Source organism: Micropterus salmoides, unplaced genomic scaffold, assembly GCF_014851395.1.
Source record: "Micropterus salmoides isolate LMB-PRFRI ecotype aquatic unplaced genomic scaffold, ASM1485139v1 Ms_hic_scaffold_3, whole genome shotgun sequence".
Lineage (NCBI taxonomy): Eukaryota > Metazoa > Chordata > Actinopteri > Centrarchiformes > Centrarchidae > Micropterus > Micropterus salmoides.
Window position 1 is genome coordinate 32,168,755 of NW_024042261.1, and position 13,023 is coordinate 32,181,777.

Sequence of the window (13,023 nt, forward strand, 5' to 3'; positions counted from 1 at the left end):
TCCGGAGCGTGTAGGGAATGATAGTAGCGGTGAGTCCAGCCCCTGGGTGGGGATTTGTGTGATTGATGGTCACCTCCCGAGAGTGTTTCATGGACTCGCCCCCTCAGCTCTCTCTCCCTCTCTCTCTCTCTCTCCCTCTCTGAGCAGGAATGTGAAACTACAGTCCAGTCAGTCTGCCGCACTTTTCTGCAGCACACAGGAGTGAATAATTTATCTTTGCCTCGGTTGAATATATTGATGAGGAGGAAGTGATTTGTGAAAGGATTCTGCGGTCACTTTTTGGATTTACATTCTGGTCGAACGCATTTCTTTTTCTTTTCCTCGGCTGAAGAAAAGTTTGCTTTGAGACCCAACACAGCTGGAGTCAGCAGATGGAAATAACCTCTCCGTGTACAGGGAGCGCACCGTATGCCGGAGAACTCCCAACATGTAAGCGTCCGTCTTCTTTTTCTTTTCCTTGTTTTCATTATTCACATTCCGACAGTGTCAGCGCAGCGATAAGACAGCGTGTTCCGTCAGGTCACCCCTAACGAAAAATCACTATTCCTGTAGCCTAGTGGTTGCTCTGAACTAAATGTCCAGTTTCCATTGGATTTGTGGTACTTAATGTGTAGGCTATTTCATATGGTATAGTCCTATAACATGCCGTGGGCTGCTTTGTTTGTAGTTTTGCTGTCGTGTGTGTATCATTTTAAAGTTTATTATCGGGAATGCTCTTGCTGTTTTGTAGAAGAGTCAACCTTGTTTAAATGTTTTCTTTGTATTTATACGTAATAATACCAGTTCGTCCAATGATAGGCAGCCTGTTAGGATATCCAAGTTGTTACACATGTTACTAGTTGTTTTATTAATACCTACATATTATGATAATAAAGGGAAAATCCATAAAGAAACAAAGTATGATGGAGTATAATCGTTGCCTTGCCTTATCTAACTTCAGTTGGTTATTTATTGACATGAGTCTGATAATTATTGGATTGTGTTTGCATATGTTTATGAATCAAATCATAACTGTGATGAATCTATTCTCAATTACTATAGCTCTTATTTAAACCATGTTCAGTTTAGTCTGCGTATCGGTTTTGATTATTTAATATCTGTGATTATAGCTGCATATATAATGACTGTGGAACTGTGATTTTGTTATTCCAAAAGCCAACAACTTGTCCCCAAATCCTACATCTGATTTTTCCTGTCAGCGCTCAGTCTGGATGTTTCTCTTCCTCCTGACAGGGACCCGGAGTCACTGAGAAGGTGAAGACTGCTAGTGTTAAATGCTGACCCCAAGGCTTCCCACAACACAGCGACTGCTCATAAAACTGGTGTTAGTTCAGTGAGTGTGTGAAACATTTGCAGACTATTTACCATGGCATCTAGTCTGACATGTACCGGTTTTATCTGGGCCCTACTGTCCCTGCTGTGTGCTGCTGCCTCCTGCGTTGGCTTCTTCATGCCCTACTGGCTGCTGGGGACACAGATGGAAAAGCCTGTGTCCTTTGGCACCTTTCGGCGCTGCTCCTACCCAGTGAGGGATGAGGAGAGGCAGGCCACGGTGATGCTGGAGCAGTGTGGGCGCTACGCCTCTTTCAACGGCATCCCCAGTCTGGAGTGGAGGATCTGCACGGTGGTGACGGGTGTGGGATGTGGCCTCCTCCTGCTGGTGGCACTCACAGCTCTCATGGGCTGCTGCATCTCAGACCTCATCTCACGTACAATTGGCCGCGTGGCCGGCGGCATCCAGTTTGTTGGAGGTGAGTTTATGTTTCTGTGACGTGTTTGTACCTGCAATCAACTTGGACCCAACCTTCACAAACTTTGCATCAAATTTAGTTTGAACTTGAAACAAAACCACATTGGGGAGTAAACAAGGAGGCATAGAAATCTTGATAACCATGAAAATTTCACTTCTGGCCGACTTTTCTTGGCCAACAAACTTGCTGTCAACCCAGAAAAGCTGTTGTTTTCCTCAGATACGCTGCTTCAGAAGAAGTGAAAGGTCTCCCAGTGAAATGTTGTTAATGGGACTCAACATCAATTTACATTTCTTAGTTCACCTTTGCTGTTAAAATACACAAGCTTGCACATTGCTGAGGACTGAGTGATGTTTTTGAAAGAATGTTTCAGAAAGTACCACATTTACAAACTGAAGTGTGTCATCAAGTGTGTTGTTGCCAAAGGTGTTTTGTGAATGGCTTCTGGTCATTTAAAGAAGTGGTATTATGCGTACCTTTATTGAGTTTATATGTTTTTTGTGCATGTACTAGGTTTGCAAAGTGAAAAAGCCCCAAGTCCACCCCAAAGGGAGTTCCCATCTCCCGCAGAAAACTCTGTCCTGAACTGCCTCATTTTGTTGTCCAGACGTTCTCCAAAATGCCTGTCATATAATGCTCGCCAAGTGGCTAGTCAGACACGCCCTCAAAAACAATGGTGGAAAAACGTTGAGCTCCAGCACACACCTCTCCTCTCCCTTCCAAACACTAGCCACACTCCAGGCAGTCAATGGACATAAAGTTGTAACTGTAATGTAGAGTCAGTGCACAGTTATAACTTTATGGTTGAAAGATACTTTTGTTACAGATTAATAACTCTCCTCTCTGAAATTGTTGCTCCAGTCCATGTAGCTAAGCTGGTAACGGGAAAATATACAGCTGAACCGAAGACGTGTTTACCGGCTAGTAGTCCTTAACTAGGAACTGCGCATGTGCAACTCCCAACAAATATCATGTAGAGGCAAGATGTATCTCTCCATAGCTAAAACGAAGCGTTCAACACAGGGTGAAAAGAGGAGCTGTAGCAATGTGCAGTATGATTAAAATATGGTGTTTTTTGAAAATTAAACCATGTAAACCTGTTCTGGTACAGCCCCTAAATAAGATTTTGAACCTGAAAATGAGGATAAAACCACCTCTTTAAGGCTTTGGTCCCATTTAAGAATACTTGGATTGGTCCCTCATATTATGAATAAGGTGGAACATATAATTTGATGAAGAAAAAGAGCTGATTTACATAATACTCTTTCTCTTTTGGCCCTAACCCTAACCCCTAACCCATCTTTTGTTTTGATTTTGACTGATGAAATGATGGAAATTGAACTACATTTGGGCTACAAGCATGCCCAAAATATGTCAGTAAGAATTTGTTTTGTATGTTTGTTTGATTACAGTAAGTTGACAAGGCTCCGCACAGCACCAGCATCGTGTATGTGTACTGTTGGGTTTGCACATGTGTTTCCCTGGAATGTAAGGTCTGAGGGAAGGCTTCCATTGAAGCTGCAAGTTTCTCTGCCCTAGTTTTAAGAAGCTGCGGTGCTCCAGCCCTCTCATTAACTCAAAAACTATTGCTCGCATACTGTGGCTCACCACTCTGCTATTTACAATCCCCATCACTTCAGTTTGGCTTAAAAAAGTGATGTGACAGAAAAGCAGGTTGCAGGCAGATCTGACAGAGCTGCCAGGTTTTTCAAAGGGATAAATCTACAGAGGACCACCACAACGTACCATGTCCTAGTTCTAAAAGGCTTAGCTACTTAGGAACATCAGTAGTAATGATGTATAATATGGACGATGATTAAGGTGAAGGCTGGCTGGTTTGTTCAGAAATGTGCACTTTTATGTAAGTAGAGCTCCTTTTAAGCTCACAGCAACCCCAAACAGCATTACAGCTAGCTGCTAGTTTTGGTTATAGGATTAAAAAATCCCTGTCTGTCTTTCTTGCAATTTCTCTCTTTCGTAGACTCACAAATCCAGACACACATGAATTTAGATGGAGGGAGAGCAAAGGAAGGCAGATTACAATACAAGTGGCACCGCTCAGTTCTTTTTAACTTGGATGCTGGTGAGCCAAAGGGCAGAGATGTCTCAGAAGGGCTAATTGGAAGTGACACAATTGTGAAGCTCAGTGGGCTGTGCCGTGTATTGTCTTCTATCACTTCGAAAGAGTGTAGAAATGTCAAGGCGAGAGGAGAGAAGAAAAAATACTTGATGATTGAAACATTCTTCTTATTAACCGAGCACCTTGCGGAGAACTAAAGATCCGCAAGGGGAAAACAGAAATCTGTGCCGAGAGATATGATCAAATCTCAGCGATTAACAGGAACAGGAAGAGGGAGTAAATGAGGCGAACAGTTGGTGAGGCAGCGCATACGAATTCACCAAATGCAAAGGAGCCTCATGGTTCATCGTCTGATGCTGCTGTCTTCCTCCTTTTGTATTTCCTTTGCTCCTATTGTAGGCCACTAATGAAGAGTGTCTTACCATAGAGGCCGGGGCCTCTAGGCTGCCACAAGTAAAACCACTTTATATCTCCCTGTAATTTATCTCAATCTCATGAAATAGATTAGAGCTGAAAGGATTTATCAGTGCTTTATCTCATTAGCTGAAGCCCAGACTGAAAGTATCATTTTCAACAATAACTGTTATTGTTGCTGGTGTTGTTGTTTACCTCTTATAATGCTGTTTTCTCCCCGTTCACTATGGGCAAGTTGTTCTAGTGCTGGTTAATTACTAATGGCAAATGCCCAGCTTTTGTCTATGGGCCAGAGAGTTAGAGAGTAGAATATGAGACTATGAGACTGTTCTGGCTCATAAATTAAAGGCCAAAGATCTCTGTGCTGCTTACACTAAACAACTACCTTTGCTGTAGTTTCTTGTCTTAGTTATGCAGCGGTGCAGACTCCAAACGACTGTGACACTGTGACGGGTGGTTCAGACATTAAAAGATTCTTGCCTTGGATTTGGTTGTTAGGGATTTGGATTCGCCCCAGCAGATCCTTGCCTTCTCTTTTGGGTGCCCCAAGCAGAGCTGTGCACAGTGGGAAGAAAGCTATTTATTCTTTAGGCATGATTTAAGACTTTATGTACCTTTTTACATACTTTATATTTCCTCTCGGCACAATAACCAGCAAACTTATCCTTTTGTGTCTCTTTTACTTTACCTCTTTCCTCTCTGCACATGACAGGTAGTTTTGTTTTGACATTTTGCTATTTGATTGCCTCACAATGACTGACAGTTTGATAGGCCCCAAGATTGGATGAGGGCTCTACTCTTTCACCAATTAAATATTATTGATAGGGACGGGAGCCTGGGGCCTGACCAAGTCAGTTTTCTAATGTGAGATAATCCTTTCACTTTATTATATTTCTGATTGGTTTAAAAGTGAGATGCCTGATCTGCTTTTGGGAAGATTTGGGAATATATCCAATATCCTACAGAAACAAACTTGTAATGGGACTTTCTCAAATGACTGTGGTGCCATTGGAGTTTAAGAAAGAAGACCAGAACAACAGTCACAGTTTCTGTGAACCCCTGTGGTAAAACAATAAGCATGAAATGCCAAATTTGGAAAAGAGCGTGGCTAAGAAAAGCAAGTACTAGAGTCAGAGGTAAATTATAAAGGTCTGTTAAAACAGGTATACCTACATTGTGCACTGTCTGATGTTCTGTGGTTTTTGTGGAGGTCAAAGTATTACATTTTTTGCCATCTACTTGATTTTCTTGCCAGCTGTCATGGGCTCTCTGCTCATTGTAGACTGTGAAGTTTAGTGATGTCCATTTAGTAATGTGAATTTCAAATGAGTTTATACCACAGACAAGTACACCATGTTGCCCTTTCAAGACAATCAATGAAATAAAACTGCTGTGATCCAAAAAACAAAGGTCTTAGAGGTTGATTTGCAGAATTCGAAGCCAAAATAACATCACTAGTCACATTAGGAGAGGCAGAGATAAAGCATTGTCCCAAAACACACCTGAAATCTCTCAATAATACTGCCTTGACCCACAGTGACTGTCAGCTGGATTGAAATCATTGATATAAATGTCAGGAGATATAGCTGCTCAAGGGCAGAGGATATAGGCTATATTTTATTGAGAAGGTGTTGCTGCGTCCTTGAAAGCGAAGGCGAAATGGCAAGACAAACAATATGATGCATGATGAGTTGTACTTTGCTTTTTTTCAGAGAGTTTGTTGGGACAGTATGTACAAGCAGAGGACTTGATATGCATTGTGGACCTAGGAGGTGTAGTGTCCCTAAGGGATGTAAAAGAAAAGAAAGTTTGAAACAGCTAAAGGCAGCATATTCCACTGCCATAAGGGAAGGTTGTGGTCAGCAGGGAATCTATAGTCTAATTTTGTCATTGTTGGGAGAAGTACTTCGAACTCTTTACAGTTTGGGAGGAATATTTAATGACATCGCTGCAGTATGTTCTAAAAGCATGCATTATTGATTAGAGACATTTCATTTCTATTACATTAAATATTACCCCTGGTTTTCACATGGATTTCTGCCTTCTGATGCTTGCATGTGAGGGATTTTAGAGTGAGATGACAAACTTGTCATTTATTTAAGATAAATTTATCCTTTGACCAGTTGCAAAGCGTATGGTTGAGATTTTTCATTTCTTCAAAGCAGAATTGAAAAAATGACTGATGAATCTGAAAGACAATCAAAGTAGAAACAGTAGAAACAGAATTCAATAAAAGTAGAGGAAACTGTATTACACTGGTTTGTCCTAACAGAAGGATATGTTTGTGGGGGGAAACAATCCGATGCATTGAGTCTAGCTTCCACATTGTGCACAAGCTTGTTGGCTGCGCTGGTTGAATACTTTCCACACCAGCCTCCGCTGAAGCTGCAGTTGATCCGAACTATCAAATTGGCTGTGTTGCCTTCTGGGAAAGCTTCTCCATCCGTTTTCTGGTTGATTGGCTCTGTTTACACCTCTGTGCCAGCATCTCGTTTGCCCACACTGGTGTGGATTGTCAGTAAATGAACAATATTAAGTCGCAGGAGGATGCCCATGAAATACATTTTACTCTGGGTCTATTTCAGTTAAGTTTGCCTCCATTTTAAGTATACTCTCTTGAGTAGCTTTATTATTCCTCCAGAGGTGACAAGTAACACAACAGTTAATACAGTATCCTGAACATATGTTGTTCAGGTCAGATGAAATTAAATTTAGCACATCTGTCTGTACTACCTCTGTAGCTCTAAGTGTATGTCAAGGGCATGAGCATGAGTGATACATTTAAAGACATGTAAATAAATTACAGATGGGATGCCATTGTGGCTTCCATAATTTCGCCAAGGGCTATTTGGCACCGGAGTGTGTTGTCCTGTTTGAGAGCCATACCAGCACAGCCAGAAGCTTTGTCCTTGTGTCGGCTTTGTGAGTTCTTGCCAGCTGGATCCCTCCCAGTCCCAGAATGTGTGCTTCCACTCCCCTCTCACCACCAGCACTCATTTTCAAGAGGTACAACAAAATGAAATCGCATCCACATGAGGAAGGCTCTCGGATGAAGAGCTTATTTATCTAGGGGAATATTCTGTCCGGTTGAATGGTGTATGGTGAATATTCTGTTGTTAAATGGTGTCGGATCACAAGACTTTTCTGAGGCAGTGGATAAATATTGCCTGACGCAATGTGTTATCCTTTTACTTCCAAAAACCTATTCCTTATAGGTTTGCGAGTTTGATGTGATGGTGATGGACTACACTGTCTCATCTGCCATGTAGGCATTGCATAAAAGTAATGTAATGTTTTTTTAGAACGCCATCTTTGTTGCTTACATTTCCTGCCACTGATGGTTATAAAGTGGATGTCTCTTCCTCTGAGTTGATTGATCACCTAGAGTACAGACCACTCCTGCAACACCGTAATGTACTCGTTCAGCCCGGAAGCTTTTTCCTTCAACATACAGTTGCCTCACCACCAACATCACCACAAGGGTGTTTAGAGTCAGAGGGAAGTGAAACGTAACCTGTGCACCATAGGCAGTCTATTTTCTCCAACTCTGGTCTAGCTTTCTCCTTCACCCTTCACTCTTTCTCAGGATTAAGTCACATGTCCTTTTCTGCCCCCCTTTTCCTGGCAGGTTTGAAAAACCTTCCATCTTATTACAATATTATTTCAAGTGATGTTAGTCTTTAACTCTCTGTTCTGCTTTCTGTCCACCCCTTTGTGTCCTTTTACTCTCCTTCTCCATCTTCATCCCTCACTCTCCTCACCCTTCTTGCAGTGGCTGTGCACATTTCTGTCTGCAAGCAGAAAAAAAAAATAGATTGGGCCAGTACTCAGTGACCCGAAGAGTGGACCTGGGCTCAGCCAGAAAGACCGGCCCAGAGAACGGATAAAAAAAAAAAAGAGTGAGACAGAAACAGAGAGAAACAGGGCGGAAAGCCCAGCATCAACAGGGATTTAGCTTTGTCAAACAGGAAGTCTGGGGAACTAAAGGACAGACAGTAGGGTTATTTCAGTCTGTTCCTCTGTTAAGTCATTGTTTTCACTGCTATAGTAGCAGGCATGCTGTATATCAGGTTGTTTTTGTCACTCGGAACAGAACAGTTCCAGAAAATGTGTCTAGTGTGTCTGCATTTGTGTCTGCATTCGTGTCTGGCATTAATGCAGCTGTAAAAACAGAGAGCAAGGGAGCCTGACAGTTGTGGGGAATGAATGACTTTTGGATACAAATTTGGTGGCGCTAATTGTTCATTTGTAAGTAATTTACTAAGCAAGACTGTCAAACATTTGCTTGTTCCAGCTGCCTAAATGTGAAGATTTTCAGTTTTTTATCATTTTGGTTTGGGGCTATTGGTTAGACAAAACAAGCTATTGAACTCTCACCTCTGGGAAATCATGGATAGCCCTAAGCATTTTAAAACATGTTTTTGGCATTTTATTGATGACTGATTACAGTTTTTCTCAGTCGCTTTGGTGCATTTCTCAGATCAGAATTGAAACTCTCAAAACTAATTGTTCAACCTCCACATCATCTCGTCACTTGTGCACATCATAAAAGCACTTTGTCATTGTTTTGAACAAATTGCAAATGACTTGACATTTGCACATGATTATGTACAATTGTCTGCTGTTTCCTACATTATCAATTGCTTATGTCCTGCTGATCACAATGAAATATACCAGTCTCTGTTGAATAATCGTACCCCACAAAACATCTAGGCATAAGTTCATTGCATTAGTCGCTACATGCAAAACACGTTATCAAAAATCAAAGTTAAAATACTTTATTCATATCCTTTGCCTACAAGTATATACTAATATAAGGACCATAAACAAAGTAAGAATAGACCTAAACAACATCACAATAGCAACACTCATACCAATACTCAATACCAGTAAACAGTAACAATACAACATTCGCTTTATATTCGCGATATATATATATATTACTTCTCATATATATATATATATCGCGAATATAAAGCGAATGTTGTTTTCCCCTGAGAACGGGATAATTAATTTTCTCGTGATCATGAGATAACAAACCATAGCTGAACACAGGCACTGGCAGGTGCGTTTCTTTAGGATAATTTCAAAGCAATTACCAGTGTCACTGGTTAGTTCAGTTGGTAGAGCACAGGGCTCAGTTTGATTAGTTTGATTCCTGTTCTTGTTGACTTTCTTTTTCTTCTTTTGTGTGTATTATCCTCTTCAGCAAAATTGTTATGAAGAGAGAAAAGCTGTAAGGAAATGTGTAACGTTACATGGATTCCCCTGAATGAGAAGGAATTTCCTCTGCCTGGGAATGATGGGGAAATGAAAAGTCCATAGGTTGATGGATGTGGACCAAGAACGCACATGCCAGCACGTGCTTTGCAGTAATGTGAGCATGTGAAACAGTCTTTTCATAAGAACTTTGTTGAAGAAGATTATGAAAAATATTAAAAAGAAAAATTTAGTCTTCAGTGAGGATTGAATACACAACCTTAAACCTATAAGTCCTGTGCTCTACTAAGTGAGCTAACCAATGATATTGTAAGCCCCAGTATAATTACCATTATGGTTATCTTGAAATCACGAGAAAATTATCCTGTTATCACAGGAAAACGGAGTAAAAAAATATTTGATTAGGGCTTCCGTAGCTTAGGGCTTGAATGAATATATAGATAAACATTCTATACATGTCTATTTGAATTTTTTTTGTAAATGTGACCTGAATTGATGAAGATATCTGTTTTTGATGTGGAAGAGAATCTATGATATGTGACATGCAACAGTCCGTCTCTTTCTTTTCTTTCCTACAATGACTCTGTCAACAAATTACAGTACAAACAGTAAAAGCATAGCTGTGATTCCTGTCCTCTCTCCTGCAATGTATAACTTTGTACTGGTGAAAGTGATATATACCAGACAAAAAAAGTGCAGCCTTGTGTATTTTCAATCATTGTCATTAAAATCTTAGCCAGAGTGTACATCAGAAAATACTTAATACTTTGCAGGTAATCCACGGTGTTGTGCTGTTTGTACTACCTGTTTTGAGAAATGCACTTACTATTTTGCAAATGTTAAGGATGATTCGAGAAATGCACCAAAGCGACTGAGAAAAACTGTAATCAACAAGACTAAGTCTAAGTCAGCCATCCTGGCGCCTACTGAGCAACTTTGGTGCTTTGAGCCAAATGCTAACACCAGCATGGTAACATGATCACAGTGTCAATGTTAATGTTTGGCAGATATAATGTTAACCATGTTCACCATTTTAGTTTGGTGTAGCGTGTTAGCATGCTAACATTTGCTAGGCTTATGGAATGTATTTTAGATATTTGGTCATAAACCAAAGTATCATAAACCAAAGACCTGGTGATGGCACTTGACAAAAAGTGAAAGATCACCAAAGTTAGTCATTGTGAGAGGAGACAAACATCTACACCAAAATTTCTTGGCAATTGATCCAGTAGTTGTTGAGATATTTCATAAATAAAACAGAGAATATGTGTGAAGGCATGAATCACCGTTCAGACAGATGCTTAACAGATGGCGGAGGCTCCACTTCTCTGGATCACCGGTGACACACATTGTGGAGGGCATGTTTGATGTCACTGCCCTTCCCTGTACTTACAGTGAGCAATACATTAGTCACAGGTAGGGATACAAGAATAAACCCCCCTTCATGCGGGTTGAGCCATCTAAGTCTATGCTTCTGTGTCAGATAAACCATATTGTGTGAATAGAAACACAAAGAGAGAACAAGAGAAAGAAAAAAAACTTGTTTTCCTGAAATTCAACACCTGTTATGTCTAATTAGGGATGAAGAAGATGGAAAGCCCATGTTTGACCTGTGAGACATCAATGAGGGAGTCAGAGGCCATGAGTCTGCTGAATAAATGAATAAGTATGGATTGTATGGATTGGGTCTGAGCCCTGTGGGATAAAGTAGTTTGCTCAGTATTCATACCCTGTTTTACAGTCTCGTAGGCACCGTGCTTTTAATACTACAGTTAATTATACCCTGTTCTTCCTAGTGAGGGGGAATGTGGGGTCAATACTCCTTTTGTGCTGCCTTCTCGTAGGTCAAAAAGCAGGCCAGCGAGGAAATAGAATATGGGCTGGATATGTGGAGACAGATCTGCAAATAAAATGGCAGCGTATAATAACTCCAAGAGGAGTCTATTCTTGTTAAAGGAATCCACAGTAATTCCTTTTCTTTGGTTTCTTTACCCTCAAACCATAGATACATTATATTGTAAACTTTCACATCCCAACGAGGTAATGCCAACACTGTCTTAAGAATGAGTAATTTTCCACCCTTTGATTCATAGATGTCTCATTTAATTTGACTCAGTGTGTCTAAATATCTCCTGCATTGTATCCCTGAAAGGCCAGGAATATTTTTAAGAGCTGCATGAAGACCTGGAGCTCTCATGCTTGGTAATGTGTGGAAAAAAAGAGTCGCCTCTGTCTCTGGGAGAATTAGATCAGGGTCAGTGTGCAGCTCCGGGAGAGAAGCTTTGTCCCTCAGTGGGTCATCAAACACCAATGGCCGTGCTGCTAGACAGTGAGGACAGGCGAAGGTGGCGTAAAAAGCAGCTGAAGATCAGATCAGAGGAGGATGGGTATCACCTGTGCACATGCATTAGTCTGTCACAAGTGGCCTGCAGTCTGTTGATTACTTGGTAACAGTAGTGTGCTCTTGTAAAGTGTGAAGTTGTTGCTTTTGTGTCTCTGTGTTTTTTGAGAATGCTTGTAGTTTAACCTGCATATGGCTAACTGTGTTAATGTCCGTTGTACTGAGGCCATTGCCTGCCTCTGCTGTCCGCCCTAAGTAATGCTGGGAATTTAGGGTAATGTTTCCCCCTACCCCCCAACTTCCCCATCCTCCTAAGCACCACAACAAGTTTAATTTGAGAGGCTTTTAATGAGTGTGCTTGCATGTGTTGCACAACAGAATGTGTTTGAATTTGAATAGATTTCACAGTTCACTTTCCTTTTGTTGTCTTCCAGCAGTGGGCTAAAATCTATATTTAGCTTGTGATTGTGAATGCTAACAGAGTCAAGGATTTTTCCGTTATGAATTCAGCTTATCTAAATTAGAGGCAAGACCCTTGAGAGAATGAGTGTTTGTGGGTTTAGTGATCAATACAAATAAGACTTCATTTGAAGAAGTTCAAGATTGTGCATTGTGGGCTTTTTTGAAGCCTTGCAGAAAATCACCATCAAAGGCACCTTGGCATAGTAATAAGAAAAATGTCACTCCTGTAATTATCATAAAATGACAACCCTGTAATTGTGCTGTATGAAATTATGTCTCAGGAAAAAATGTGTGCATTCCTCAGTTTTTATAAGGCTGACACAAGCTGAACAATAATCTCCATTTTGAGGCCCACGGCTGTACTTACTGGGGAGGGTTCAGTGTTTGGGTGGAAGGCGGCGCAGTGTGACTCCAGTTTTGCTTTGCTTCCCAGACTCTCATTCCAGCTGGTCAGCAGCAGTTGGGTGGGCTCTCCTATTATAGGATCTGGTTTCCACAGCAGCATGGGGTGCATACCCAAAAAAGAGAGAGAAGGGGGGAGAAAGAGAGAGGAGGAAGGGTCAACATTTGGAGAAATCCTAGCGGTCAGTGTTTTATTAGAAAAACAGGTTAAGCTACAAGTTGCCTTTTGATTAAAGAAACAACACACCACCATTCTGCTGATTGTTCAGCTCCCAAAGTCTGTTTTACCCCCTATGAGTAGATTGTATAAGCTCAACAATTAAACAGCACCTTGTTGACTAGCCTTCCTGTGA

The 13,023-nt window shown here is 41.0% G+C and overlaps 1 protein-coding gene across 1 annotated transcript in view; it reads left to right on the forward strand.

Moving 5' to 3' along the window:
- Window positions 1-131: 131 nt before the first annotated feature.
- Window positions 132-13,023, forward strand: part of LOC119883284 (LHFPL tetraspan subfamily member 6 protein) — a 45,581-nt gene continuing 32,689 nt past the window's right edge. Inside the window, exons 1-2 of the mRNA XM_038693854.1 lie at window positions 132-429; window positions 1,234-1,751. Coding sequence (XP_038549782.1) covers window positions 1,367-1,751 — 385 coding nt within the window. The 5' untranslated portion in view covers window positions 132-429; window positions 1,234-1,366. The remainder of the gene's footprint in view (window positions 430-1,233; window positions 1,752-13,023) is intronic.